This window comes from Phalaenopsis equestris, unplaced genomic scaffold (genome assembly GCF_001263595.1).
Source record: "Phalaenopsis equestris unplaced genomic scaffold, ASM126359v1 Scaffold000276, whole genome shotgun sequence".
Lineage (NCBI taxonomy): Eukaryota > Viridiplantae > Streptophyta > Magnoliopsida > Asparagales > Orchidaceae > Phalaenopsis > Phalaenopsis equestris.
In genome coordinates, this window is record NW_018164718.1 from 1,138,062 (window position 1) to 1,165,429 (window position 27,368).

At 34.8% G+C, this 27,368-nt stretch overlaps 1 protein-coding gene across 2 annotated transcripts in view; it reads left to right on the plus strand.

The window, feature by feature from the left end:
• The window catches only part of LOC110024828 (endoplasmic reticulum metallopeptidase 1), a 71,000-nt gene that overhangs the window by 23,482 nt on the left and 20,150 nt on the right, over window positions 1-27,368 (plus strand). Inside the window, exons 8-15 of one of the 2 annotated variants that reach the window (XM_020724998.1) lie at window positions 8,735-8,874; window positions 8,972-9,134; window positions 9,259-9,394; window positions 21,244-21,340; window positions 24,189-24,318; window positions 24,571-24,630; window positions 25,242-25,363; window positions 26,822-26,946. In XM_020724998.1, the coding sequence (XP_020580657.1) occupies window positions 8,735-8,874; window positions 8,972-9,134; window positions 9,259-9,394; window positions 21,244-21,340; window positions 24,189-24,318; window positions 24,571-24,630; window positions 25,242-25,363; window positions 26,822-26,946 (973 nt within the window). The remainder of the gene's footprint in view (window positions 1-8,734; window positions 8,875-8,971; window positions 9,135-9,258; window positions 9,395-21,243; window positions 21,341-24,188; window positions 24,319-24,570; window positions 24,631-25,241; window positions 25,364-26,821; window positions 26,947-27,368) is intronic. The other variant, XM_020724999.1, reaches the window with a different exon arrangement.

The window sequence follows — 27,368 nt, forward strand, 5'->3', positions numbered from 1 at the left end:
TAGAGATACTACTTTCTTGTTTGTTATTTTACTTGGAGTATGTGGGCGCTATGTTTGACACCGCCATAGAATGTTAAAGGTAGGTTGGCTGTAACAAGTTTATGCATGCCTTTAGTAGTGTTGTAGGTGTAGGTGGTGTGCCATTTCATTGATTTTACACCCTTTTTAGTTTTCCCCTTTTGTAGAAGGACCTGCTTTAAATGGATCAAATATTTGGTCTTGAAAGAGTATTGTAGACCATGTTAGGTATGATGTTTTGTAGTCATTTAATTTAGTATAAGTTAAATGGCTAGTTTTTCTCCAAGCTATTCACTTTACATGCTTAGATTTCTCTAGTTTTTGGACCTCATGTTTTTACATTTCTTTTCTTCTTTCTCTCTTTCCTTTCTGATTTTTCTTTTTTTTTTCTTTTTTTTTCTTTTGTCGCTTTTACACGTGAGGTCGGTGTTGGCCACTCTGCTAGATGCGCCAGAGAGCCTCTTTCAAAATATTCCTTTAAGCCTTGCAAATATTTTGGTTAAGTTGTCATATACTCACTTTTCAACATTCATAAAAGCCACTACTGCTTTAACTATCTCATTGATTGGAGTAGCATCATAATAGATGGCTCTGCTATGGTGACTAGGTTGCAATGCTCCTTGCCTAATCTCTTTGTTGCATTTTAGCATGATGACTTAGTTGCAATGCCTCTTGCCACTTCTATTTCTCTTCAGTTGTGTCTTTGTTTCTAGGTAGTAGGGACTGAACTGATTATTCTTGGTCTTGATGCCTTACAGAGGACTGACTTTCGGGATGGAGCAAATGTCTACTACATGAGCCATTTATAAATTTTGAGATTTAGCTACTTGGTATATACTTGATCTTGTAGATGATTACATTTTCCTTAAAGTCGCTGTCCTTTAAGTCTCTTAGATTATGCACTTAAACCTTAGATTGTTTCCTTGGACTAATACATGCTTAAGGTTACGTAAGAATACTTACGAGGCTAAACTAGCTTGCTCTCCTCTCCTTTGGATTTGATTCTTAATATTTTTCAATATGTTGATGAGCATGGAATTTGACCAAAGGATTTTTTATTTATTTTGTGTCAGTCTTACCCAATATCTTTATATAGTGAATCTCTTATTTGAGTACCCATGTGTCAAGCTTCAAAACTGATTGATTAGATTTTCCACGAAATAGTCTATAGTGCTATAAAAAATATGCACTCACATAAAGTGCTAAATAAAGAGTCTATTTGATTGGCCATAAATGAAAAGCAAAATCATTCCTAACAAAGTACTTAGAATTTTGTGTCATTAAAGTGTTAAGATAAATTGGCTATGCAAATGGCCAAAAAATGAAAATTAAATCATCTCTAACGGCATTAGAAATATGTTGTATCTAAATATCCTCCCTCGACTTTGTTTCTTGTTAGAGTGATTCCAAGTTGATATATTAAAAGACATTGTATATCATATAAGACACTACTTAGAGATTTCGCTTACTTAAATTTTATGACTTTATTCAAAGTTTTCCATTTTGCAAATCCCTAAGATTAATTACCCATCTTGCCACGAGATAGTTGTATTGATTAAAGGTTAGCATATAGACTATAATATTTTGCCTTAATAGCAACAATTTGTATCAGAGAACATAATATTATTATTGTTTTTAGAGCAAATGGTAGGTTCATGACAACAAACTCATGGCAAACCCAATTTGGACTCAATGGTTTTAGCATCCGAAATTGTTTTGGATTCTAGTTTATTTATTAAACTGAGGTAATTAATTCAATCTAATTGAGAGATCCTTATTGGTAATCATAGGCTGTTTCAATGATTATGTCCTCATAGATCTGGAGTGAAAGCTTGTTGATGGTGCTGATTTAAAGTTGGCCTGACTAGTATGGTGTTTCATGCCTTATCGGCTGTATCTTTTGGCTTACAACTCATAAGCTCAGCCATGAGGAGCTTTCAAGCTTATGCCATAATCATAATGTAATGGAGTCCATAATCATGAAAAGGAACTAACCATGTCCTAATTAGCATGGGATTTTTAGTACCTTCCAATTAAAATTTTTGAGATGACATTAGTATTTTATGAGTTTTGTTAAAAATAAAATTTGTCATCTATGGTAAACCGTCCTCATAAAGAATGTGTATATGTTGGAGATATACTTATATGAAATTATTGTGGTTTTGATATGTTTGATTTGTGTCAATAATCAAGAAAAAGTGATTGTTTTTTCTTTTTTTTTTTTGCTTTGAATTTGGGGGCTAAATTTTCCGATCAATCCCTCATTTATAATTTTTTTAATTATTGAACTCACCATCGAGTTATAACTTGAGGTATTTTTTTTGATCCATTATTGGAAGCATAAATTGTTTGTGAACCTCTCCAATTATGATTTACCATGTTTATGCCATCACAACTTTTCTAGGTATAATTATTTTTAGTTTTATATGGGATCTCAGTGCTTTGAACTTTGTCGACAATTATTTACATTGAATTCAAAATATTATTAGCTTATGGATTTTGTCGACATTGTATTTTCGCTTACGAAGGATTATGCATACATGCATACATACATATATATATATATATATATATATATATATATTAAGAAAAAGCCCGAGGGTAAATATATTAATACGAAAAAGATACAGAAATGTTGTATGAAAGGACCTCAAAGAAAACCCAACTCATACAGTACAACACACAAAAACTCAGATAAAGTAAAGATACAAAAACGTAAAGAACTAGAAAGCCACAAAAGGGCACAAAAGTGCTAGGGACGTCCTACTTTAGTTCTTCTGCCTCTATTTCTCGGAGGTGAGCCGGCTAACAAATTGGTAAGGTGTGTCCCATTGCCCGTAGCAATCAAAGTATCATCCATCGCTCAAGTAAATCTTCATTCTTCTTCTTCCTCCTAGATATGTAGACCTGTCATTCCTCATCCGATGATTGACTCATCTGAACAGTAGATTCCAAAGGTGGTCGGATAGGTGTAGGTCGTTGCACGTCTTGATCCCCATGAACCTGAGTAATATTAACATCTTTCTGAACTTGATGAGACGATTGTGAAGCAGTAGAAGTATTTCTACCTGTATTATCAGTGATAAGTTATAGGTCAGGAGACATCTGAAGAAACTCCCTCTCCCCAACGATAGGAGGTTCCAAAGACAAGGGAGCTACAACTGGGGATTGAATAGTTGTTATATTGTCTGCCTGATCAGAAGGAGATGAAATCACAGCCTCTAGCGGAGCAGTATGCTCTTCTAGTTTGAGGTGGGGGTGTAGATGGTGACATTGAGAACTGGAGTGTCCGAACATACAACAGTTCGAGCAATACGACGAAAAAAATTCAATTTTTACCTTCTGCCAATATCCATGATGTGTGTGCCCAACCAGATTTCCTTAGAAGCAGGTGAAGTGATGTCTCTTTCAACAAGTACTATGACTTCAGAAGGACGGGACAGATTAAAGTAGGAATATCCGTCTTGAGTGGCTTCTCATAAGCTGAGGCAATATAGCAGAATACTTTTTGAGAAAAATAATGAAATTTCAGACCAGTGAGACGAATCCAAACCGGAATGATTGGCGGTTCCGTCTGTGGGTCAAATTCCACAGACCATTTCAGAATATTCTTTGCTCTGTTATCAATCCATATTATCCTTCTAGCAAATAAGCGCATGTAATCTTCTTCATTGCTAATTTGAATAAGAATGTGTCTCCCATCTAATAACTCGTTTTTTCATTCTCCAACAAGGTGCATAAGTTCAAATTCTTTGCAAATGAGCTCCATCATATATATACATATTACACAATGTTTTATAAGATATTACTGGATGTTACTGAAGTCTGGTAGGGCACAACCCACAATGGATATTGGTAACAAATCGTCTTGGAACACAGACCCCCATATTCTACCCACTGTAAGATGTTTTGGTCATATCCTTGATAAATGTTATAAGTTCATCCTAATTTGAAAACTAAGGTTGAAGTGAATAAGGATGAGTCTAACACCACTGCTCTAGACATTTTAGTTCCACCTGGGGAGGATACTACCAGACAGGTGGTGTCTGTTGCCCCTGAGGACCCCCCTCATGACACTGTTGTTATTGTTACTGCCAGGGATGTGATGTTGACTTCTTCAAACCCCATAGAAAACAATACTGATGGACTATTACCTACAAATGAAAGTGTCAGACTGATAATCAGGAGAGCCTCATAGCTCCACTTCTTCAGGAAGTATCCGGTGTAGAGGCAACTCATACTTCACATATGCTAGAACCTATTGTGAGTGCTATAGTTCATATTCCTTCTGCTTCAGCTCTACCACCCCATCAAACCGATTCTTCGGAAGAGGAATGACAGGTCTATTCCAGGAGGAAGAAGAAGAATGGAGGCAGACTCCAGCTCGGGAACACATTGGATGATACATTGGTTACTTCTGGCAATGACAATCATCTTCCAGCTTGCTAGCTTGCTCCTTTCCTAGAACTAGAGACAGAGGCAAGACCAAATTGGGTTGCTCTCTAGCCACCTGATACTATGTATTTTGACACTGTTAGATTTTTTATTTATCTAATGTATTTTTCTATTTTTTCTAGTTTTGAAACCATTTATGATTTTTTTTGTGGGCAGGGAGCCATGTTCGGGCCCTCCCACATTTTGTATCTGTATCTTTATTTCTACTTATATTAGCCTCTTTGGGCTTTCAATATATATATATATATATATATATATATGCATCCCTCTCTAAGGCCGAATATCCCTAAAGTTCAATCATCTACCATCCCTGCTGAGAAGCTGCAACTCGATCCTCTTTCCAACACCACTGTTCCTGATGAATAACACCATACTACAAGTACAGATCCAAACGTGTTTATACCACTCACTGTTATTGAAGAAGACTCACTTATATGTCAAGACACATGAGAGTGCTCTTCTGATTCAGAAAAAAGATCAACTGGTACAACAAGTAGTTGCTTCTAATGTTCAACAATTTACATATGTCTGACACACTTTAGACCTTTCCACTCATCAGGTAAGCCAATCTTCAGAAGAGGAATGATAGGTCTATTCCAGGAGGAAGAAGAAGAATGGAGGCTGACTTGAGCTCGGGAACTTATTAGCTGATACATTGGTTACTACTGGCAATGACACTCATCTTTCCAATTTATTAGCCGACTCTTTTCCTAGAACTCGAGGCAGATGCAAAACAAAATTGGGCCGCTCTCTAGCTACTTGATACTATGTATTTTGACACTTTTTGGTTTTTTCTTTCTCTCATGTATTTTTCTGTATTTTCTCTTTTTGGAACCATTTGTGATTATTGTGTGGGCAGGTGCCATGCTTGGGCCCTCCCACACGATCTATCTGTATCCTTCTTTATATTTAATATATTAGCTTTTGAACTTTTTCAAAATATATATATATCTATTCATATATATATATCTATGTAGATACATGGCATTATATTTTTATTTCCCCAATGTTCGATTACAACATGTATTGTGGGTTGGATTATAAGTGGGATATATGACCTTGCTTGATAGATAGATTGGCTTGAAGTGTCTTGGAACTTTAGCGAACTCTTTTATAGCAATGATCTCTTTTGGTTATGATTGGTGATAACTGTACCTATCATTGGGGAGCATGGCTCAAAGTGTTTATCTTTATGACTAAAGCTTGATTTTGGTGATGAACCCCTTAAGTTATTCTATTATGACTGATCCTTCATTGGGGTGAAGAATGGAATTGAAGTTGAGGCTTTGTTATGTGGTTATCTTCAGTCTAATCATATACTTCTTGAATTGCTTGAAGTCTCTTCGGTTATATTGGAGAGTTTTGTTTAGTTGGAGGTACTTTGAAAGTCCAGCTTGACCATCAGGGGTGTTGAGTGGGGTTTGCCCTATGTGATTCTACTTTTTGGTGTTTGTGAGGAAACTATTTGTACTTTCAAAAGCGGAGCCACCTCTACCCCACTTGAGCTTTCGGCTATTCTACTAGCTTTTTCTTTACACTTTTTCACCCTGGTTTGTTGAAGCATTTTGACTTTTGAAAATCCTCTGACATGACCTTGAAACTTTATGATCGATCAAAAAATTGACTCTTTAGGAATTTAAAATTTGTGCAATTTAAATATGTGTGGTTGTTGAGCCCTTTGGTTATATTCTTCTGATAATATTGTCTATCATCAGTGATTTGGAGCCTTCCACTTCCTACTTGATTTGTAGTGGGGAGCTTCATTGATTTAGGTTACTCTCCAATTATGATGTGCGGTAATTGTGTCCATTATGTAAGTGAAAGTTCTGTACAACTTTGTCTTGAATTCATGATATCACATTAACTAAACAGATTTGATTTGTGAGTGGTATAGAGAATATAACTTGGAGTTAGAGGGTTATATTTATTTTCTATGATTTCATCTAGATGGATAAACATATTGGCACATAAATACAAGCATCCAATGCTCGCACTAATGACATGAATCTTATCTGTCGTTATGCATTTTTTGTGTTCTTCCAATGCTGACAACCTTGATATTTTTCCTATCACTTGAGGTTAGATTGGGAGCCTCGCCTTTATTGCTTGTTTTGGATGTATGATAATTTCTTCTTCTTATTCACAGAAGAGCTAAGGTTTTCTGGTTCCCTTCTCTCATTTTTCGCACCTCTATTATGTTATTTCCTCTCTTACTCACTCACTTGTGCATGCTTTAAACCTACTATTCTTTACTGAAGAGGAGATATCAAAGCTTATTAGGCCTCTTTGTTTATTCATTTTTAACAAATTCTCACAAAGTTGCCTTAACTTAGAAATTATCTACAATTTTTATCAGGCATATTGTGTGATAGAAAGGTACCGCGTAGGTGAGACCTGCAATGCTTTATGACACGGAATGTTGGCCTTTAAAAGCGAAGCACAAAACAAAGTTAAGTGTTGCTGAGATGAGAGTGTTTAGGAGGATGAGTGATTTGACACTTAGAGACAAAATGCAAAACGAATCTATCCATTGTAGACAAGATTACTGAAGAGTCATTTTTTAGATGGTTTGGTTACATTAAACGTTGATCATCTGATGATTCTGTTATGAGAGTAGATATTTTATATTCAACTTACGTTAAGAAAGGTAGATGTTGACCTAAAAAAACTTGGGAACATTGTATAAAAAATGATCGTAATCTATTAGAATTGAATAAAAATATGACACTCAATACGATACAATTGTGAAAAAGGATTCATGTAGCCGACTCCACTTAGTGGGATAAAGGCATGTTGTTGTTGTTGTTGTTGTATTTAGGGCACATGTGATTAAAATCTCTGTATCTAATGACATGATTTTGAGCACGCAGTAGTTTGTTTGAGCCTTTTATTATATTTATGATTTACTTGATACATTCTTCAACAATCACTTTTTTTAAAAGCTTTTCAAGTTATTAGACAGAAATTACAAGAATTTTGCTCTTTGTTTTATCTTTATTGTATGTTGAAAGAGATCTATGTGGTCTGTAAGATATGAGCATTTTATTCTTTCTAAATCTAGACTCCCTTGTGTTCAACACAACTAAACGCTCTTGTTGAATCTTTCTAAATTGTCTCAACATGCAGGTTTTCAAATAAAATTTCCTACTTGATCAGCTGAAGTTTTTTACAATTTCATGAATTTTATCCTGAAGGACATGGAGCAATTATTATTTTTATTTTGTTGATAGACTAACTTTCTTTGATTAAGGGGCTGTTTGGCTCACTGAATTTGTGGTGTAGTGTGAATGAAATAGTGTTAAATTATGGTGAATTTGGAATTCACCATATAATTCAAAATTTTTGTATTGCAGATTTTCAAAGAAATTGCAAATTGCAGCTAGTCACCACCATAGTAGCCAGCCTTCTGCAGTTGTCGGTGCTTTACATAGATTCCATTTTTTTCAAACCAAACATAAAATTATAAACTAACTCCTACATTTATTTTACACCAAACCAAACAACTCCAAAATATTGCAAATTCACTGCATTTCAGTACACTGCATTCCTTTTTCAGCATAAATTTTTGCACTGGTTGCTGGGTCATTAAAGATCCTTGTTAGCATTTTAAAATTCTTACTTGATTATATCGACTCTTTTAATTTCTCTTCCTGTGTGCAGATCATATACTTTTTACACTATTACTCTTTTCTTGCATTTTTTCTTATTAAATTGGGTATTCAAATCTTTTGTAGTTGTTGCTAAAAGGTAAACATTATTGGAATCATGAATAATGAATATTTTCTCTGATGGAAAAAATCTTGGCATCCTTGATCGCCACTTCTGATTAAATCTTGCCCGGTGTGGGATGCTGCTACTTGATTAAAGCATGAGTAGATTTTATTGTGAATTCCTAGGCATCTTAAAATCAATTGAATGTTGATATTAGGCTAGCTGTGTGTAACTGCAGTGATTGTTTCATGTTTTGATGCTTCTGTTGAGGGATTAAAAAAAAAATAATGATAACTTTTGCACTATGTGTGATATTGAAAAAAACGTAGTTTTAGGACATAATTGAAGGAGCAGAATCCTTGTTTACATGTTAAGAGCTTTTATGTAATCGCGAGCTTGTATTAAATGACTGAAACTCCTTGTGTCAGTATTTTCTTGACAAAGCCTTTTTTCTTTGTTCTCTTTCTCCATTCATTTCCCTACCCATCTACTTCTTGTTCATAATATCTAATCCCTCGTATGCTTTTTTCCTTTTTTTTTCCTTTTTAAGGATGTGTTTGGTGTAATACCTGGAGATACTGATTTCAGAATTCTTGCTGAAGATTATAGCAATATTCCAGGACTTGACATCATCTTTGTCCTGGGCGGTTATTACTATCATACATCTTATGATACAATAGAAAGATTATTGTATGTGCTGAACTGTGTATTTTTCTTTTATCTTGTTGATTAATCCTGAATTTATTATCATTTTTTTCGATTAAAATATTTGACTATTTTACACCAGACCTGGAAGCATCCAAGCACGTGGTGAGAATATAATCCGCTTGCTTGATGCATTTGCAAGTTCTGCGAAGCTGCTCGATGCTAAACAGAGAAAGCTGGAAGATTTTGCGACAAAGAACAGTGATGATCGTGCTGTATACTTTGACTACCTGTCTCTCTTTATGGTACTTACATCATACCTGTGATTTAAGCTGAATGATATGGGGTACAATTCCTTGTATTCTATTGCTTAATGAGGGTTAATGTGTAAGTTTAAATTACATAGCTTAGCAACTTTCTATGCTCCAGATTTTTTACTCGAGAAAGACAGCACTTTTACTTCACAATCTTCCGGCGGTGATATTCCTCTTCATGCCACTGTTGCTTCAGTACCCAAATATTACATTACACTCTTGGTTGGCAGCCTTTTTTGCCTTGATAAAGGGTATGCAGTTCTTATTTGCTTCATAGTTACTTTCTGTGAAATTTTGAAAATTATTGACATTTCAGCTTTGTGTCCTCATATTATGCCAATAACAACGACGACGACAACAACTTTATCTCACTGAGCGAGGCCGGCTACATGAATCTTTTTTCTCCATTATATCCCATTGAGTGTCATATTTTCATTTAATTCTAATAAATTAAGATTATTTTTTATACAACATGCCCAAGTCTTTTTAGGTCTACTTCTATCTTTCTTAGCATAAGTCAAATCTAAAACATTTACTCTCTTAATTGGGTCAGATGGCCGATGATTAATGTTACCAAATCATTTAATAAGACTCTAATCTTGTCTGCCACTAGAGCTACACTAACTCTTTCACGGATATACTTGTTTTGAATTTTGTCTCTAATTATAAAGCTACTCATCCACCTAAAGCATTCTCATCTCTACAACATTTAACTTGGTTTTATGCTTCTCTTTCATGGGCCAATATTCTTTGTCATAAAGCATTGTAGGTCTCACTGACATGTTATAATTTTTTTCTTCAAGTCTAAGCGGTACCTTTCTATCACACAATAGGCTCGATGCATTCCTCCACTTTAACTATCCAAATTGAATTCTTCTATGAACATTTCTATCTATATCACCTTCACTTTGAACAATAGACCTAAGATATCTATAATGTTCACTCATTTTAATGACTTGATCGCCCATTTTTATAACCCCACCACTAGATCCACTACTACTAAAATTACAGTTTTAGATTTACTCAAACAAAGCCTTTAAACTCTAAAGTTGACTTGTATTGTTTAATTTTTTCTTTACTCTTTCTCTAGTCTTATCCACAAGAAGAATATTATCTGTGAAAAGCATACACCAAAGTGCATCCTCCTATAAATGTCTAATAAGAACATCCAGAGCTAAACCAAAAAAATATAGGCTTAAAGCTGAATTCTATTGTAATCCAACTGAAATTGAAAAATACTTGCTCATTCCTCTTTATGTTCAAGCACAAGTAACAACTCTAGCTTGCATGTCTTTTATGACTTGAATATAAGTCATATCAACACCTTTCTTTCTAGAACTCTCCAAACTACTTCTTTTGGGATCTTATCATAAGTTTTTTCTAAATAAAAAAAAAAATCATATGTAGAAACTCTTTACTATCGCTGCACTTTTCCATCAACCTCTCAATAAATGTATAGCTTCCATGGTAGATTTTCCCATCATAAATCCAAACTGATTTTAAGAAATTTTTTTATCGCGTCTTATTCTATGTTCAATTTCTCTCTCCAATAGTTTTAATGTTTGACACATTATCTTAATCCCTCTATAATGTCTCACTCTTCTGCATTCCCTTTATTGTTAAAAATTGGAACCAAAATATTTTTCATAAACTCCTCATGCATTTATTTAGTTTTTAAAATAATATTAAAAAGTTTATTAAGCCAAGAAAATCTCCTTAAAATTTTTACACATTGAAATATCAAGTCGTAGTGATTTTCCAAACCTCATTTTCTTTAAAGTCCAACTTTTATTTTATTAATGTGATGGTAAAAATAAAAAGTTTTACTATTATTAACGACATTAAGATCAATAAGTCGATCGTATGTTAAAAATATTCATTAAAAAGTTTATCAAAATATCTCATGCACCTATATTGAATATTTTTATAAAAAAAAAACATTTTTTGATTTTTAAAATTTTTTCGTCCTTAATATACTTTAATACACTTTAACTTAATTTTTACTTTTATTATCTTTTTGATTAAAAATTTTATTAAGTCAATCTTCAGATGAGGAATGACAGGTCTATTCCAGGAGAAAGAAGAATGGAGGCCGACTCGAGCTCGGGAAATTATTGGATGATACATTGGTTACTACTGGCCATGACACTCATCTTATCAATTTATTAGCTGGCTCCTTCTCTAGAACTAGAGGCAGAGGCAAGGCCAAATTGGGTCGCTTTCTAGCCAGCTGATACTATATACTTCAGCACTTTTAGGCTTTTTCTTTTACATCTCTCATGTATTTTTCTATATTTTCTAGTTTTGGAACTATTTGTTGTTATTGTGTGGGTAGAGCGTCATGCTTGGGCCCTCTCACACATTGTATCTATATCTTTCTTTCTATTTAATATATTAGCATTGCTTTCTAAAATATATATATATATATATATATATATATACACATTATGAAAAATTCAAGGGCTGATTTTATTTAAATACAAAAGACACATAAATGTTGTATGAGAGGGTCCATACGATACCAAATACAGTAATACCCCGATAAAAAGATATAGATAGACTCAAAAAAATTTAAAACATGTAGAAAACAAATAGCTAGGAACGAGCCAGTTTAGTCCTGTCTTTCTTCTAGTTTTAGGAGTGAAGCCAAATAACAAACTTTGAAGTGTCGTGTCATTGTCAGGAGTAACTAAAGTATTATCCATTAAGTTTCTAAGTTGGAGTGTGCCCCCAACCTTCTTCTTCCGCCGAGAAGTGTAAACCTGTTATTTTTCATCTGAAGACTGACTCATGTGATCCTCGGCTTCATTAGATATTAAAATCACAGTAGAAGGAAAGGCAGTCGTTGCCACAACGATGGGATCTAGTGTATGTGAAGTGTGCATTGTCACCTCTTCACCTGATGCTTCCTGAATAGGAGCTGCGGGGCTATCCTGATTTTCGGTTCGAACATTATCCCTTATAGTATAGTCAGGAGAAAGATTCCCAGTGGCAGACACCAACTCCTATCTTGTGGTGATTCCCTCTTCAGGTTGGTTGTCATCAAGTTTGTTGGGAGTACGTTCAAGCACTTGGGGTGCACTAACAACATGTTTTTGTTTTTGACTATTGGTTCTTAACTGTGGGTGCAATATGAAATATTTCTCTTGCGTGTGTGCAAACATCTTGCAGTGCTTGGAGTAGTAAGATTTTTGTTCCATAATAATTTTTTGCCAATAGCCATTGTGAGCAGAGCCAAGTCAAACTTCTTCAACATCTGGTAGTGTAATATCTCTTTCAATCAAAATTCTTGCAATAGGGGGTCTTGAGAAGTGAACTGTAGGTATTTCCACCTGCAAAGGTTTTCCAAGGATAATCTCAATTGTATATAAGATAGCTAGGTCAAATAATTGAAGCTTGAGTTCAGGTAAGGAGAACCAGATAGGTGCAATTGGGGGTTCTTGACTGGGATCAAAATTAGGGGTTCATTCGTGCAATTTCATTCAATTGTGATGAATTTCTTTGAGAAAATTCTTGTGTAATCTTCTTCTATGCTCAGCTGTATCATAACATGTCTTCCGTCGAAAAAACTCACCTGCCAAACCCCAACTAGTTTGAAATCTTCAAAAGTCTTCCTGATAAACTTCATCTTAGGGCGACCTAATTGGAACTTTCCAACTAGTGTAAATTTGTATTTTTCTGCACGATTTGAAATTTCAGCGTTAGAGAAGAATATTGTTGGTTTGTCCGTCTTTTTCTCTACTTTTTTTATGAGATTGCAATCTCCATGTCCTGTAACATAGTCATGGTACGTCTGCGGGAACATCAGACTATCCGCGAGGTGGAAAGAAGAGTTGCGTTTGTGAACCACTATAGCATCAGAGGTTTTGGCGGGGTTATCACCGGGGAGGGCGGCGGCGTAGGAAAGCTCTGAGGTCATTAGCGTGCTTCACACAAGCACTGCAGGAACAATTGGCGCGGCTTATCGACTGACGCCAACGAACGGGACGCGAGCAGAGCAGTTCTAGCAGAAATGGTGGAACAGTCGAGCGGTAGCAGACGAGCCCTTCAGTTCTTCTCGAACACAAGAACGAACGTTCGTGCCCAAAAATCGTTCTTCAACGAGCTGCGAGTACTACGAAGGACGACGGACTAAGCGCAACACAATGAGCTTATTGACCTCATTTTGAGGTCATTACTCTTTTTCTTAGGATCCTAGGATCTAGCTCTAGGTGTTCCTATTGACTATCTTAGAAAAATAGTATTAGAATCCATTTCCTTAAAAATTTCAGCCACTTCCTATTTCTCTTGTGATGTCTCGCATTGATTATTATCTCAATACTATCGTCGTATGGTCGAGTGGTTAATGACTATCATATGGAGACTTAAAGAGAAGTTCTCAATAGTATCTCAAGCTCTAGGAAAACCTCTTCAGGACTTCATCATCACGCACACACATAAAATGCACAAAATTCATTAAGTTGCACAAGATCGGACTAGAATTGAGCTTAAAGAATGGATGAAAATGCGAACTTCTCCAGATGACCTCCAATAACGAAATGGACTGCGCCAACGCTTTCGAGACATCAATTTTAGCTAGGAAAGACACTCATATTGTCATAATTCCACACACCATAAAATTACACGCAAATCAATGAATTCGTCAAAACGACATCCGACAAAAAAACGGACCACATCAACGCGTCCGAAACGTTAGAATTACCTAAAAAAGACATCCATTTTGTTATGTTGTGACGCAATAATAAAAATATACAAATCAAATTCTTATTTTTGAAATATTAAATACTGTTATATTTATATTATTACTTATAATATTAATTTTAATCCCAAACCCTATTTACCCCCTTTCCCGCTCACTTCACCTTCATTTGACCCCCGCGGCTTGGTCAGGTGTTCGACTTGCTCTCTCTGCGTGCCCTAGCTTCCTTGGACAATCCACGTGGCCGCCTCCTTCTCTCGAATCTTCTTCTCCCTCGCGTGGCCGCTCGACCTTTCGACTCTCGAATCGTGGGAGCCCGGCTGGCCAACCCTTCTTCTTCTCGAGGTTTACTTTCTCCTCCTTTATGGCGACGATTCCTTCATGTTGTTTGATTCGACCACAAAATCGTGGTAGGTGGATGCCCCCCTCTCATCTCCGTCTATAAAATGGCTTCTTAGGCTACTTTTCTGGGTTGTTGAAAACTTTTTGAGAGAAACGAAGGCTATGGTTTTCACTAGTTGCTGTTCGAGGCTTTAGGAGAAGAGGCTCTGGTGAATTTCCTTCTCGGCTAGGTTCTTGTGTGCTGGGGTGTTCGTGGGTCGTTGCTTCCTCAAAGGTGTTGGGAGAAAAATTTCTATAGAAAGCATCTTTCTTAAATTTGTTCTAAAGTTTTGCTTTAAGTCTGCATTAAGAAGTATTTCTCTTCTTCCCTCTAATTTGCATCATTCGGATTTGCACCTGAAATTGTTTCTTTTCTCTCCTAAAGCATGTGGAAGTAAAGTTTAGGCCTTTTTTGAGATCTAAGCATGGATAGTTTCTAAAAACAGTAAAAAAAATAGAGCATAATATGGATACTTTCTCTCTTTTCTGCTCAAAATGCATGATAGATAGAATTTTGGAAAATTCCAGTTGTTGTCATGAGATGATAGTTGCTTATTTGGAATATATGCTAGAAATGTAATGCTGAAATTCCTTGTTGTTGTTACTCCTGTTCAAATATATGCTGGAATTCATTTCGATGCTTTGGGATGTTGGTTTTAGGGACCAACTTGTGTTTCTCTGTTTCCTGTTACCTGTCCCTATTTGAAGTATATGTTGGATGCAAATTTTGGGTTCTAAGATTTTGTGGAACCTGATTCTTGTTAGCTCTGTTTTGGCCCATTTGGTGGGCTTGAATTTAGCTTCTTTTGGATTAAATGTTAGCTGGAAATTCTGTCCTGATTTCCCCATATGGATGAGTTCGGTTTTGGCTCTTTTAGGTTGATTATAGCTGAAAATGTTTATTTGTTTTTCCCCATATGGATGGGTTCGATTTTAGCTCTTTGGAGTTGGATCCTTGCTGGAAATATTTTTATCTGTTTTGGCCCATTTCTGGGGTTCAGTTTTAGCTCTTTGGAGATGGATTATTTTTGGAAATTCTTCTCTGATTTTCCCATGTATTGGGTACGGTTTCAACTATTTCTGGGTTGGATTTTGATTGAAAATGTTATTTCTCTATTTTTCCATTTAATTACTTGGTTTGGTCTGAAATCTGGGCTCAGTTCGGCTCAGAGGTTTATTTGTCGTTGGCCCCTTTTTATGGGTTTATTTGAGCTAAAATTGTGTTTAATTTTATTCCATCTGTTTGATGCGATCTTGGCTGGAATTCTATTTTTGTTGTCCTTGTTGGGCCCAGGTGTGTCTGTTATGGTTCCCTGCCTTGCCCTTCTTGGTGGGCTCGGTTTTGACTTCCTTTTGGATTAAATATTAGCTGGAAATTATATGCTGGTTTTACCCATTTGGTGGGCTCGGTTTTAGCTCCTTCTAGGCTGGATTTTGGATGAAAGTTTTGTACTATTTTTGCCAATTTGCTGGGCTCATTTGGCCTGAGGTTTTGGGGACCGGTTTTGCATGAGATTTGGTTTGGTATGCTCCCTTTGCTGAGCTCAGTTTATTTGTCATAATTCTTTTCTTTCTGTTGCCCCTATACTGGGCTCGGGTTGGCCATGTGTCAGGCTCAGTTTGGCCCATGTGTTGGGCTCAGTTTGCCTCTGTGCTGGTTTCGGTTTTGGCTCTTTTGGGTTGAACTCATACTAGAAATGCTGATCTGTTTTTCCCATTTGGTGGGTCCGGTTTTGGCTTAAACCCTATTCTTTTCTTTAGTCTTTATATTGGGTTTAATTGGATTTGAGAGGATTTGAGACAACGAAAGGAATTGGTTTGGCTCAAAGGCTTATCTGTTGGCTCTCTTTTACTGGGTTTAGTTGGACTGAAACTGTGTTTTATTCTTTTTTTTCTTGTCTCACCTTGTTGGGCTCAAGTGTGTCTGTTGCGGTTCCTTATCTTGTTTCTTTGTTGGGCTTGGTTTGGTTGAAAGTTCTTCATATGACGTACCTCCTGGGATTGTTAATGATAATCAAGTTTATCATCCCAAAATTTGTTATTTCAGTATCTACTTCTATATGGGAATGTTTGATATAAATGGATCAATTCACTATCATGTCTTGTTCAATAAAATAGTTTCAATCTAGATAGTTTATGGGAGTTTATCCATTCACTCTCTTATGTATATCAAAAGAGCATAATAACAATGTTGTGGTGGTTCTCTCTTGTTGCCCTTACCCGAGAGCATTAACATGGTTCTCTTTTATTTTGTTTGGTTGTTCCCTGCTTCCCCCTTTGTTGAAAAGCTGGTTTAGTGATTTTGATCTGCCGCCTTTACCCGTCAACATCCTAGCTGGTTTCTTTTTGTCCTGTTTGGCCGTTCTCTGCTACTCCTAGCTGTGAGCTTGTTTTGGGGCTGGGCTGCTCTCTTTGTGGTTCCTGACTGTGAGCTTGTTTTGGGGCGCTGCTCTCTTTCTTGTCCCTACCCGTGGGTTTATTTTTGCACTTGGACCTCTCTCTTGGCTATCCCTCTCTGTTGCCCCTGGCCTTGAGCACTTATTTGGTTTTATTTGGATAATTTCGTGCTTATATGATATGGAAAGATTTTGGCTGGAGTTGGAATTGGATGGCTTTAGTGTCTCCAAGATTTTGGGAATTCTGAAAGTTGTCGTTAGTGGATTTGGTTGATTTGTTAAATTTGAAGGCCTCTACAGCTTTGTGTTGGAAAACATGAGATGATATAGATTGGATTCATAAAGAATTTAAAAGAAAACTTGTCAAATTGTCATTCATAGAAGAGTTTGGAAGTTTGACATTAAAATTTGGATGACATAAATATCACACTTGAGTTCAGGCTTGGGTGTGTGAGTACATATAGGTGGTGAAGCCGAAGCCGTGGGAACAAATGTCACATTAGTTTTGGGCCCGTTTCGACCTGTTCGAAACAAAATTTGGAGAGGATAATCTTCTTGGATCCAATTATAAAAGTTGAGAAAATGATATCCTTCTTGGATTGATTCAAGGATCTTGGGCTCTCTTTTTCAGATCTTTTCGTCACAGTTTTGAGGGTTGTTTCACCCTTCATCTTTTCGATCTTTTGGGTGGATCAATTCCTTCTCTCTCTCTCATTTCCATTTTTATTCTTTTTTTTCTTGCTTCTTGGTTCGTTTTTCTGTGCTTATATCTGACACATAAGTGTTCATAAATAGCATTTTGCTATATATGAAACCATCAAGTAAGGTCGCAAGTAGGTCGGTTTTGTTTTGGGGTTTAGGGCGATGATGACAAAGACACACCGGAGATAGAGTAGAATGAAAATGATATTCCATCTTACGACATCAGGACTCAATCATGGGATCTGATAAACTGTTAGATGACAATATCATTCACCGACACATGACTAACGGGGGACTTGTACCTTCTTAGGTTGTTGGCGGTTCTACGCCCGATGACGTGATTGACTCGTGGACAATCATACTTTTCAAAGCTATATGATAAAAACAGATACAATATTTATAAAAATATATATATTTTTTTTATTACAAAATTGATACGACTTCTTTTTGTATGTCTGAAATTTATTTGCATGCTAAAATATAAATTTTAAATATATTATAACTTGATTGTCCACTTGTTGATTACCATTACCGGGCTAAGGAGTACTCTCCTAAGTTAGGTTTAGTAGAACCCTTTTAGTTAAGTGGCGGGTTTTATACATTTGGGTGACCGATAGTAGCCTTCGACGTCCCTCGACTACAAATATATAGTATTTGAGCCTAGCCCCGACTCGAGTGCTTGTGGTTTTCTTTCTTCGGATTTTTCGTCGGATTTTATCAAAACTTTTGGTAAAGCACTTGTGGTCTTTAACACGGGATTTTTCCGTGTTTTTGGTGACTTTCTTTGAGCTATTATTTGTCATTTTTACTTCGAGATTTCCATCGTGAGTCATCTGTCGATTTTCTCGAATTTTCTTTCGTTGTGGGTCATTTGCCGTTTTTTCTTGAGTTTTCTAAGTGGTATTAATTTTGTTAATACAATTCATGCTAGTTCATTTCTTAAAGATTCGGTTACTATACTTCTGTCTGCTACTGCTACTTTTACACACTATACCTTAAAATAGGAGGTCAGTAGTTGATTTTATAGGAGGTACCAGGCAGCAGAGCGTTGACTAAACAATTGCATATACCTTTAAAATTAACATCGAATCCGGAGGTGTTACGACGAGGAGCTTGGAGCGAATACAGTGGGCAGCACGATGAAGACATTCAGAAGAGCAACTTCAAAACAAATTCATATCACTAAGCATTTTTCTTAGTTTAAATAACAACCCATATGATTTCGAGGTGGTTTGTCTAACGCAGCGTAAACCCTCACATATCACTTTTAGGCTTTTGTATAACCCTGTTGTGCAACTATAAGTTCTAGCACTTTAAGATTCTGAGGTTACTGTACGGTACGGCGTAAATCCTCCTATTTTTTAATGCTATTTGCACGATCAGATATCGTGCGAACATAAGTCTTAAATTCTAAGTGAATTGCAGGATTAAACATTAAACAACATTATTGCAAAGATATAAAGCCAAACAATAGGATAGTTGGGAGGTCACTGGGGTTTTCCTTGGATCTGTGATATTCCCTACTATTTGTTCATTTGGATTCTTTAAAATAATTGTTCCTGTTTAAGCCACTTCCATTTGATTTTCCCATGTCCAATCGTGGAAACCTAAACTTTGAAATCTCAAAGGCAGAAACACTGATCTTAATCGAGAATTTTCTTAAGTGATCCTGGTCATTTGAGATGTAATTAACTATAGGGGTTTACCTCTATAGTGAAATTGGAACCCATGTAAAATAAACCCTATCTAATCCTTATATTAGGTAGGGGAACTTGTTGGCCTCATATAAAAATATTTTGCAGACCTGATGTCACAAATTCTGTGGTTTAGGTGATTGAGTCTACTATAAGTGATATGTTTATTCTTCGGGATAAGTATGTTACTTGCGGTATTGCGCTCAGTCATCCAAACTATTCAATATGTGAGACTCGTTTGGTCTCATCTCTTTTCAAAAATTAAAAATATTACTTTCAAAAATCAAAATCACATATTTATATTTAAAACTATCTTCAATGTTTACAAAAATTATTTCTTTTCCAAAACAGAAAATTAAAACGGCTAGCAGAGCTCTCTGAAACAGACGAAGCACTAAGCAAGACTACGGAAGACGAAACAGAGGCCCTTCTTCTTCTTCTTCAAACGTGAAGTCACCGTAGTAGACGCTAGGGTTCGCCATGAGACGAAACCCTAGATGAGCCTCCCGCCTGATGAAACATTTATATATATATATATATATGTATGTATATCTATTATTTTTTTCACCATCTTTAGTATCAAATTTTTATAAAGATAATGAATAGCAGAATTCTTAGCATCATAAATTATTCTCTTAGACTCCCTACGGGCTACTTTATATTTTTTTCAATTTGGTAAGCTTTTATATTTAAACCAATTTTTATAACAAAACTTTTTATATTTTATCTGATGATCTGATTAGGAGAATAGATGTTTTAGATTAGACTTAAGGTAGAAGACTTGGGCTTATTGTATAAAAAATGATCTTAATTTATTAGAACTAAATGAAAATTTGACACTAAATAGGACGCAATGGAGGAAAATGATTCATGTAGCCGACCCCACGTAGTGGGATTAAGGCTTGTTGTTGTTGTTGTTGTTGTATTTGTATCTCTTTTATACATTATTATTTCACCACAAACTATTTTTATTTATACAAGCTTTTCGTTTTGATTCTCCAAGTATTTCATTTGGAACTTGCTTAATAGTGCTCGTTACTTTATCCCACATAATTAGTTTCCCAAATCATAATAACTTGTAGTTTACTAATAAAAATAACTTTATTTGTGTGTTTTTAAATGCCCACACCTACTTCTATAATAAAATTTTATTGTATTTTTTATCTTTCAACGGTTCACTTAAAATTTAAAACCAATAATTTATGTTGAGTATTTAAATTCATTACTTGTAATGATCTTATAATCTTTACACTCTTGACGATCTATATTTCTTGTAAGAAAATAATCAAGTTGTGTTTTATTAGATTCATTCTTATAAGTGATATTATGCTCATCTTTTTTTTAATAAAATATTAGCAATAAGAAAATATTATATCAGTTTAAAGTAAATGAGATAAAGATGGCTTTTTGCCATAATTATTAATGATGAATTTTAGATCATTGCTTTTTGGCTTACCAAAAAATTGGAGTTGTGAGGATATTAAAAAGAAGACTTGCACTTGTTGCATTCTTCCTCTTCAATTTTTTATGGGCATTTACATATATACCACACAGTCGCTATATATTTGCATATCTGACACTTGAACTTTCCTTTTTTACATTTATACCACCCAAATCTTTCTGATCACATCAAAAGTGCCAGTTTTTTAACTTTTAAAAAGTGAAATATATCTTTGCATGGAAAGATAAGGTGTCATATATGTAAAAAATTGATCTTTTGGTGTTAGATATGTAAATACATAAGAATTGAGTGTTATGTTTGTAAATCCTCCTTTTTTTTTTAGCCATTTGTTTTTTCCACTTTCCAAGTTAGAGGTACATCTTTCCAAGGTTCATAAACCTTCCCTGTTGCCTTACCTGAATGTCTACGGTACTTTGTATGGGATTGCTTTTGCAACTTTATTTCTGTTTTTTATCTGCTTATTTTGGTTGAAAATGCTATTCTTCTGCCAAAAATTAATTATAGAGATCCATATCAATTCAATTTCAATATGCTGCAGAATTTTGCTCCTTTTTAATTACCTTATCAAAAAAGCTATTTATGGAGATTTTGAACTTGGATCCATTTTGGTTGTTTACATAGTTGAATGATTATATTACATCACAGTTGCTTCTGTTTCACCTTTTGCTTTATATAACTGTTGGGTTTGTTATGGTAGATTTTTCATGGATGGTTTTTTTTTCTTTCATAAATTTGAAGTATTTAATATCTTTGACGTGTCTGTTAGGAATGCTGATTCATGCTACTTCTATCATCCTCGCGATAATTCTTCCAGTTGTGTTTTCAGTATTAAGATTGCTCCTGTCAAGCCATGCAATGAGCTGGTAAGAGGACTTATTCTACTTTTAAATTTAATTCTACATGTTCTAAATTTCTTTTAATGGAAAGTATGTAAATTAAATTTTAGGGAAATTTGCATACATACGACACAATTCTTATGTATTTACATATCTAACGCTCAAAGTTTGATATTTACACTTATGACACCTCACTGTCGTAAACTTATGTATGAAAAGTGTATTTCACTTTCAGAAACATAGTGATGGTGGTATTTTTTATGTGATGTTAAAGATTTGAGTGGTATATATATAAATATGAATGTTTAGGTTTTAGAGATGTAAATACATAAGAATTGTGTGGTATATGTAAATGCTCCTATTTTTTCTTAGATGTTTGTTTCTAAACCTTACCAAAAAAAAAGAACATTCTAGTGTTGCTGGTATTTCACCATCAAACGTGGACATTGTGTTTTCTTATACTTCTATTATATGCTTTAGGTAATTGTTAATTTATAATTCACCATTTCTCTCAAATTAATTATGCTATGTCGTCTAGGGAAGTTCAGGTGAAGGTGCAGCTTTGCTATGTGTCATTTGTATCAAAAACTAATTAGTATGTAAATTATTAGTACTAGCGGCAACTTCATGCCATTTTTCTTTTGGGGTTTTTATATATGGAGGTCCCCAAATAATACTTATTACATGTGGCGGTCCAAAAAAATCAAATTTATGGGTGAAGCCTTCTGTTACTGCTTACATCTCCGCCACCTGCTGAATCTCTGACCAAAATGCTGACCGCCGGTTCAGTGACCTACTCCCGTCAATCCAGCGCCTTGAAGATAATGACTACAGCAGCAGCAACACCTAGGATAAAACAGTAGCAGCCACTGCATATATCCAGTTCTTCTTCTTCTGCTTCCTCATTTTCAGCGCTCCGCTTCCTCAAAGAGCCTTAGACTTAAATCACTTTCCTCAGCTATGGCCTCAAGCTCCTTCAAACTGCACCCTTCTCTCTAACCAGAGCCCGTCGCCTCATTTCTGCATCATTGAGTCTAGCGGCTGCCAACTCAGCCTTTTCCTGTGGCTGCCGCAATCTTTGCGGTACTGAGTGCGACGGCCTCTTTGAGGTTGGAGGAGAGGACGAGCCTGAAAATGTTGCACTCCATGATGTGAAAGATGTCGCGGCCGGCTTCCAACAAAGCTTGCTGGTAGCATAGCTGATGGATCTATTTTCTTCAAGCCGCTGGATGGGCAGGATTATGCTGTTGAACTGGCAGTCAGCATTTCGACTGGAGATTTGACGGCTGGTGGAGACGGAGGCTGTAACAGAAGTCCTTCACCCGTAAATTTATTTTTTTGGGACCGCAAAATTTAATAAGTATTGTTTGAGGACCTATATATGTAAAAAACTTTTTCTTATTCGGCAGCTCAGAGTTAGTGTACCTCTCCCATCATGGTTTATGCTTTGAAACGTGCCAAAATTGATAGTTTTAGAAATTGGCCTTCTAAAATTTCATCTGGCTAGAATATAACCTTCTTAGATAAGAAGTTATTTTAGGGTTTTGTGTAACTATCAGAACAGAATTTTAAGGAAGAAATCATACTGTCGGTTTGGAGGAAATAATAAACAAAATAATGAGGTATATAATTGATTGATCTTAAAATGTCAAGTGAGTTTAGCTTTGAAGAAGATGCATAGAGTAAAAGTTTAGGTTCATATGATAAAAATGCTGAAATTTGAAGAGTTGTGGGTTGCAATAGCTTGTAAACAAATTTTCCAATGGAAATTTGAATGCTAAGAGATCATTAAATACTTGAAGCATTTTAGTATAAATTTTAAGAATAATGATGTTGAAAAGTAAGGAAATTATAGAGGAATTAAATATATAAGTTATGCAATAAAGTTATGGAAGAGGGTTATGAAACATAGAAAATTTATTTTAGATTTGGAGAATCAATTTGTTTTCATCACATGAAGTTCTATTATGGAAGCAATTTTGTCCTAAGGCAATGAAAACTATATAAAACAAAGAAATGTTCTTTATATTATATTTATTAACCTTGAGAAGGTTTATGGTTGAGCGCCCGACGAATTCTTTTTGTTTGTATTAAAAAAAAATAAATTGTGTCAATGGTATGTTCAAGTTATAAAAATACCTTTGGTGGAGTTAAGAATGAGTTGTTAAAATGGGGATGCGTTCTGTAGGTATTATGCGATAAGAGAATATCATTGAAGCTATAAAAACTTATAAAACTACACCTAGGTTAATTATGTTGTGTGGATCCGAGTGTTGTGAAATAAAGAAAAAATAACAAATTACGAAGTCGAGTGTGACATAATTGAAAATTTTAAGATTGATTAAGACAAATTTAAATATGATAGATTGAATAATGAATATTAGAAGGGTTGTGAGACTACCATCTATCCGATAACTATGGAAGTAGACTTAATTGATTTGGACATGTACACTAAAACTATAAAACGTCCACACTATACAGGTGGATTTTGAAGGATTAGGAAGGAAGTGGGATGGAACAAAGGCAGCATGAATAGAATGATTTGTATGCTTCACTTAGATGGTATGAATAGAGAATGAAAATTAATAAAAGTGGCCCAAATGTTAGAATAGGCTATTGTTGTTCATGTTGGTGTTTATGGCATGATTTTCTACAGCATTGTGCCGTGCCCAATATTAAGGCACCAGGACAAGAGAAAGATGAATAGGCAGATGACCATTATTTATGGATGTTTACGTTTTTTACAATAAACCTTGGTTTTTATTAATGATAATGTAAATATGTAATTTTGTAGTGCACCTGATCATGCTATGTTGTAATTTATATGAAAATCCTCATAACCATCTTTTGACAATAAACCTGGGTTTTATTGCAGGTTTGCGCGCCCATACTTGGCATTCCTTACGTTTATCCCCAGCGCTCTAATGGGTTTGTTTATTCCAAGAGTTATATGGAGATCACTTCCAGTCTCTCAAAAAGCCGCCTCTGACAAATTGCCAATCGAGGTTTGAATATAAAGTAACGGTTTTAAGTTCTAAGATCTCACGCTGTTACTGATCTCAATTTTTCAGTTAAATACCTCAATGTGTTATATTTTCACAGTAATTATAACTGATTAAACATCAAATTCTTGATAGTTTTGAGGCCACTGGATATTCATTGAGAGTCTTATTTTATTTATCATTATTAAAGAAGGTGGTACACGCTTAGTGATCAGTTGTTTAAGTTGACAATATCTTTTGTTGTGCGCTTTGAAGGTTCTCTCAGATGAAACATTTTTTTGGGGAGCATTTGGGCTATATGCTTTCATGACCGTGGTAAGCTAGATTTTTTACTTTATATTAGCATTTAGTCAACAATGATCCAGATTACCATGACAGTTATTGGCTTTATTGTTTAATAACCTTTATATTTTTGGACAAGATTAGTGCAGCCTTTAGTTGTTCAAGATTGGTACTTACTAGAATACAACTGATAATTTTGTTGGAAACTTGCTTGATAATAGCTGAAAATTTGAGTGTTATTGATTATGTTTGTGAGCTTACATGTACACTATAGAATATTGCTTTAAAATTGATCGGCTTGACTCAAATAAACTCAAAGATGGATTAAAAATCAATCATTACTTTGTTACTTTACTCTATTACAATCAAAGACCTTGATTTTTGGTTGAGATTGGCTTGCTAATGGCATATGTTATAGAACATAAATTGATTTAAAAATGTCATGTAACAATATCATTGGAACATAAAAAATCAACTGTAAGGCACTTAAACATAGCACTAAAGGAGTTTTTCTTACTATTCAGTTTTTGCATTACTTCACATTGGAGTTTCTTATTATTGTGCTTTTTCGTTGATCTAAATTGAAGTATTTTAGTTACATGATACAGTGAAATTGATGTTTGTCCTGTCCTACTTGCTTTAAGCAGGCTTATCTACAAGCTGGACTTGAAGGAGGATACTTGACATATGTGTTGTCTTCTTCTATGCTTATTTCATGGTTCTTTTTCCGTCTAACAAAAAAGCATTTTGGAGATCAATCATTCAAGTACTTCCATTTATACATTTGTTTACATATTTACTTTTTTGTAGCTGCATGCTTTCCATATTTATGAAATGATCAACCATATATTTTGTTGATTAAAACATTATTCGGTATACATGATGATTACCAAGTAGAATTTTTTTTTCTAGGTTTGATACATTGTTTCTTCATCAAATATTCATTTATTACGGCATGCTACTCGTTTTACTATTTGTTATACTTTTTGATAACCCTGATAAAATGAAGCTACTTGGTTTGTTCCTTCGAGATGTTGAATTAATTTGTGCCCTTCCGCTATATCAGCCTTCATCTCAATTCCGTTGTTCTTCAAGGAAACATGGAAGAACTAACAAAGTATTTTATCACATATATATTTTCATTATGCTCGTATAATCATGCTCACTATTATAGGGGAAAAAAGCTTATGAATCTGGTATTGATTCTCATGGGGAAAAAAGCTTGCTGTTAAAAGTAGAAAATTTGAATGTTTTTGGCTTTCTTGTTGCTATTATTCGATAAAATTATTCTGTCATTTTTTACTTGCCTAAGATTTTTTTTTTCTTTTTGCATTAAGACGTGAATGTTTCTTACTCATCACTTCTTTGTTAAGGGAAAGTAAATTTTAAGTCTACCTCTATTTATCCTTGCAAATCACCATAAATGAACTGGCCGATTTTTTAGCACATCGAACCACGTTACAGTACTCTCTTTAGAAGTGAAGGGAAGTGATCGGCAAGAGAAGTTTTTTTTTTCTTATGTAGCTCAAAGCTCTTCTCTTATGTAGCTCAAAATCCAATGTGCAAAGCTCTTCACATTGGGCAAAATCCAAATTTGCTTTGAATTAAAATATCTTCTCTTATGTAGCTCAAAGCTCTCTCAGTGCAATTGAGTTGTACAGCTTTTTTGGTTGATATGGTTGTCATTATATTTACTATTTGTGATTTGCCTAGTCTTATTTCTTCATGGTTTCTCTTGTTGCATACATTCTTTTTTCTAGTACTATTTTGTCATTCTTCTTAATTAATTTTTGTAATTATTTCAATTTTCTAAACCCAGATGTTTTTTAAGGATGCTTAAGTTTACTTTGTAAGAATAAATTCTCTTGCACTTTGCCCCTTGAAACTTAAAATCCCTTGCTTAACCTTGTGCATTTAATCCTTAGAAAATGTCATCATGTACAAGACACTGTTTCTACCCAGTAAAAGTTTTTGCAAAAACCTTCAAGAAGGCTTTGAAGGAACATCTAGCTGTCATTATCATTGATGTTTCTCTTCAAGCAGAGCCTAAAGCAGTTTTTTTACTTAGTTCTTGTTGATATTTTGCTTATGGCTGCCATTTATACGCCACATTAATTTTGAAAAACTTAATCTTGCTCTTTTTTCGCTGCTTAAGTAGCTATATAAATGGTCAATTCAATTTTTATCATTATATGTTTTGATTGGCCATATCTCTTTCTTTCAGATCATTGGCTGGGTATGTTATCCCTTCAATCCCATGTGTCACATATAGTGTCTACTTTGGCGGTTTTTTTGTCCAATTCGTAATTGAGAAGATGGGAATGATGGGTTCTCTTCCGCCACCATTTGGTAATTTCTATAAAATTCACTTGTCTTGTTAGTGTTCTTAGCTTTTCTATCTTCCAAACCTTTTTGCTATATTTAATATTATATGCAACTCTTCATACGAATGATTATTTGAAGAATAGTTACCCAATTTTCTAGTGGAGAATCCTTGCAAATTTCCATAAGCTGCATTTGAAAACTGCTGAAATGAGGTTTTATTATGTTAGAGCTTTATCATATTATAGTTGCTAAATGAAGGTTGAAATTTAGCAGCTTCTTATTTTCTTCTGCGGATCATTATTTCCAAATGAAAATGGATATGATGCTTTTGCACTGAACCATATCATATTTTCTCCTCCGTAGTCACAAAAATTTCTTGTATTTTGGTGCCAGTATTCCTTTCTACGAGCCAATCCTTGATCCCATAAAAAAATTTACTGTTTTAA